The sequence below is a fragment of the Sprattus sprattus genome (assembly GCF_963457725.1).
Source record: "Sprattus sprattus genome assembly, chromosome: 15".
Taxonomy (NCBI): Eukaryota; Metazoa; Chordata; class Actinopteri; order Clupeiformes; family Clupeidae; genus Sprattus; species Sprattus sprattus.
This window is the reverse complement of record NC_137913.1, coordinates 11438394-11443070: the sequence shown is the minus strand read 5'-3', so window position 1 is coordinate 11443070 and position 4677 is coordinate 11438394. Positions and strand designations below refer to the sequence as shown.

At 41.0% G+C, this 4677-nt stretch overlaps 1 protein-coding gene across 1 annotated transcript in view; it reads right to left on the bottom strand.

Annotated features, from left to right (window-relative positions):
* The window catches only part of ak8 (adenylate kinase 8), a gene marked incomplete at both ends in the record, with an annotated part of 24921 nt that extends 23948 nt beyond the window's left edge, over positions 1-973 (bottom strand). The window contains 3 exons of the mRNA XM_080852268.1: positions 1-21; positions 646-730; positions 890-973. The exon at positions 1-21 is cut by the window's left edge and continues 29 nt beyond it. Of these exons, the coding sequence (XP_080708394.1) occupies positions 1-21; positions 646-730; positions 890-973 (190 nt within the window). The remainder of the gene's footprint in view (positions 22-645; positions 731-889) is intronic.
* Between the last annotated feature and the right edge of the window lie 3704 nt (positions 974-4677).

Here is a 4677-nt window from a genome sequence, read left to right as displayed (position 1 = left end):
CCAGTAGGATCACCCGAGGCACTGGGAAAATGACATACATGTTCAGTGCTATTAGGACACTAATACAGTGAAAATACATTGTACATCTGAATAACTTCAAGTGACATTATATATATTTATATATATATATATATATATATATATATATATATATATATATATATATATATATATAGATAGATATTATGTTTTGTATATTAACTTAGTGGGTTGTGGTAACAGTATTTTAACAAACACAACAGATATGCCTGAGGCCCAGGCATTTCACAGCACGCTACTGCTCATAGTAGTCTCAACTGTTTTATGTACAAAAATACATCAATTTTGAGATGATAACCATAAACTGTTCTATAGGCCAAGACACTGTTTGGAAACATGTCTTTGAAAATACTATCTGTGAGCTTCAAATCCAAATTAATTATCTGTCATTTGAATGTAATATTTTGGCCATACTATGCCATGTTGCATTCTGCGAATTTTTATTAACAATGGTCACTATGTTACTATGACACTTTGACCCCGCAGAAACTCTTTCCAAGAATCACATATTAATCACAAGAAAAATGTGCCAATTCCACTACATATTTCATCTACTTTAAACAAGGGCTCCACCTAGTGGCAATAGTAGTAAAGTCAAAGATTTACCCTCAGTATTGCCTCTCTTTAGCATCCTTATCAGATACTGGATGGGGTCTTCGGGCTTGTCAACGACCACATTTCTCAGCAGAGACTGCAATGAAATATTCTACAGTCAGTGGCAGATACGATTTTGTTTAAAACTATGCGTTCTGTTTTATTAGCCTAAAAAAAGCAAGGATCTCCTGCTTGTAAACCATTATCTTTCACCACTAAACGCATTCAAATCTAGAGAGTGTCTGTAGATATTTACCTGTAGCAAGTCGAAAATTCCGTGCTTCTCTGCATATATAGCCATTTCAGGAGGAATCCTCAAAGGCTTTACAGTGGCATCCATATCTACAGACCCGCTAAATCATGCAACAAAATGAAACAGGTAATAATAAAAAACCAATATGAATCCAAAAACAGTTCTGCATTTTTTTTGCACCACACCACCTGCTGCTTCCGTATGCCAAGGTCTTATAATGAATAGTGTGTGAACTAACATTAATATTCGCTTTCTTATTCCTTTTTAGTTCTGTAACGTAAGTTGTGTGTGTAGCAATCTCGCTAGCTAGCGATAACTTTCTCTCTTGCAAATCAGCCAACATGTAAATCATCATATATCATGGGTCAAATATATATCTACAGTACACTATATGTCGATTTACCTTTCCTCTTGTCACTGAGCGAAAACTTGTATTTATTTAGCTAGCTAAGTTTGTTAGCTAGCTAGTTTGTATGTCAAATAACACTAGTTTAGTGCGCTGAATAGGTGGTTGCTATGGCCACCATCGTCCTTGCAGTGACGCATTATCCATTCTATAGCGTCCTCAAGTGTTGCTAAGCGCCATAAAAACAATGGATTCTAAAAACGAATTTTCCACTACGCGCCATTCAACGGGACATTCCTCCCATGGCTTGTTTACAATTACTTTGAGGTATACTTGGAGACCGACAGGGTAACTTTTCCTCGGGCATTCACAACATCACATCTCTTATACTTCTGGTTGAAATTTGAGTGAAATCGAGCCCCCAAAGGTGAGGATCAGCTATGAATGACATGAAGGAAAGACTTACAGATATTGAAAGCAAACAGAAGCGTTTCAAGCGACAACTGTTCATTTTCATATCTGCTCTGGAACGATCGCAGGAACAAGCGCATGGAAGGGTCGAACCAGTCAAGAATGTTTTACAGGTATAAACCCTGTTTTCATTCATTTGTCCATCCATTTATTTTATCAATTCAACCAGAGAAAAAAACAGAGGTACTTGCTTATTAAGATCTTATTTACTTCATCCTGACAGGTCCAGAGGTATATGACCCATCACTGCAGCAATGCCACAGACAGAAGCATATTTTCTTTTTTCATGGAGATTGTTTCAGATATGAATAATGCTCTGCAGCTCATCAGAGCCTCTTGCAAAAGCAGTGATGCTTTGACCACATGCAAGGTGCTTCTCAACCCAAATAATGACATCAGCCAGTTACGTGCACAGTTAAGTAACATAATCATGTCTTGTATATCACTCAAGTCTAAGACAACCTGTTATTGGTTGCATACTGGGCCCTCAAATGGTTGCTGTATTTATTATGAACAACATTGTGTTATTATTTAGCTTCTACATTTTATATTTTAGCTACAAAATACCTAAACCTTAATTGGTGCTTTTTATTCAGTCTCACTATGCCATAGCCCCAACAACACACAATCACAGCCCAAGTCCCTGGCCGTCCAGCCATGTTAGAATGTGATGTCCAGTAAACCTGTGTGTGCTTGATGGCCTTGTCCTCCGACAGGTATCCACATGGGGAAGTCCTACGGCTCGGCTGTGAGACCAGGAACCACTTCGGGGGGGTGGTCAGCCTGATCCCGGTGGCCCTGGACCTGTTGAGGTCGGCCTCCACTCCTGAGGGGCCCCCCGCTCTCTCAGCCGCCCCCAGCCCCAGCCCATACTCCTCTCTGGAGGAGGGACTGACTCGACCACGCTCCGCCCACAGCCAAGCCGGCTGCCAGAAGGCCACGGGAGACGGACAGACCCAGTCGGCCCAGGGAAACCGAATCCATAAACCCACGCACACAGGAGCATGGCATGCTGGGAAGCCTGCCTGGAAGCCGCCTGGGAGCACACGGAAGTGAAGCCTGTAGAACTATAGACACATGCTACAAATATGTAGGAATATAGTATTATTTCAGATTGGGACAATAAACATATGAGACGTACCTCATATGGGAGTAGAGAGCGAACTATTCACTTGACTTCCTACAGTTTCACAAGACAGTATGAAGAACCTCGTAGAAGAGAGGGAATGATGAATTTGACCCCAGACCTTTATGTTACAGTGGAAAGGATGAGCTCTGACATCCTAAAGGCAGTTTTATGGTCGTCCGTTTATGGAGACAGACAGGGAAAGCTCTCTGTCGTGGCAAATCCTCTCCGAACATCTCTCCATAGCCTGACGTGCACCTCCTACATTTTGTAACTATCCGTTTCGGTCTATCCATCAATTACCCGCTGTTTACATTATGGGTAGTAGTATACGACAAATACGACCATGTACAGAGTTTAGTCAGCCTCCATCTTAATTATATATATATATTTTTTATGCTTTTCAACACCGACAACCGTCGGAGAACCATAAATGAAACGACTCCCTCGAGGCAACTGCGTGACCACGGACAAACAGAGTCGTAGAAGTACATTTCAGCCTTAAGTCAGGTTCATATGAGGGAGATAAACATACAGTAAGGCCGAATCTCGATTCTTCTTCCCTTTTGCTTAATCTTGTCTTAGTCTTAACCCTAGCACTTGCAAGTGTAAGGGCCAAGGGCTGAGATCTTTCCCCTATGAAATGAGACGCCACTAGGTTTCGGGTACGTCATGCGTGACTGTATGAGCTATGAAACTAGCGATTTAAAAAAAAGTCTAATGAAGAACATGGTTGCAAATATATATGTATACAACTGTGTAGAGCACGAAACAAGACTGTCGTCATTTTTAAATTAATTATAAGCCAAAAATACTTACATGTAGTGTATGTAGCATGATAGCTGGCAAGCTACCATATAAGCCAATGGAGTGGTGGTATACGCGCTAATTGTATCCTAAAACTACCGTTTGAAAGCTTCAGTTAAGACCGACAATTCTATGCATCGCTCGTGTAGTACATTTCAGATCAAACCGAGTCATTATAAACATATAAAAAGTTGTGTAGATAGCTTTATTCATGTAAAATATTCCTCGCTTCAAGCAGCCATTTTTTTGGGAAAATTCCCGAACTGGTTTCGCTGTGTGCTCTGGGATAGCCCTTGGAGGAGCAAGGTAGCTCTCCGATCAGCTTAAAAACGAGGGCCATACACTACTTAATCTTACCCCTTAATCTTGGTCAAGTTGGGTATTGAGACACCACTAGCTCTCACATGAACGCGCAATTTCAAGGGTAAGGGGTAAGATAAGGGGTAAGGGGAAGTATTGAGATTGGGCCTAAGACATTAGTCTGACAGTCTCATATGAGACAAGAGAGAAGTATGGTCTTTCTTGTTCCACATGGGACTTGGTGTGAAACTGAAGAGGAGGGAAAGAAAAATGTGAAGTGTTATGGAATGAAGAAAGGCATTTTGTTTAGAAATATCAACTGACAAAACACATTAACAAAATGTTAGAGAATGGGGCCTGGGTGATTAATGTAGTTACTGGTTTAGTGACAGAGAGATAATGTCTCTGTGCTGAGGGAAAAGTGGACCTCTACACTCTATCCTGAGGTAATTACACTAAAGGCTCTTGTTGGCAAGCCGCAAGATTAATGATTATGAATTAATGCCTGAAGGAACTTGTCCGCAGGCAAGGACAGGCCAATGGGGAGTGCAAGTTGGGGAGCTGCCACTAGATGGCACCATCACATCTTTCAGAGCCAACCCGTTCACTCAGTGTTATGACAAGTCAAGCACAGAGTCTTTTACCCTATTAAAGACCATCAACTACATACATTATGAACACATCATCTTCACAAAAACCCACTTAAAAATATCACAGAACCACTGATGGGATATATATGGA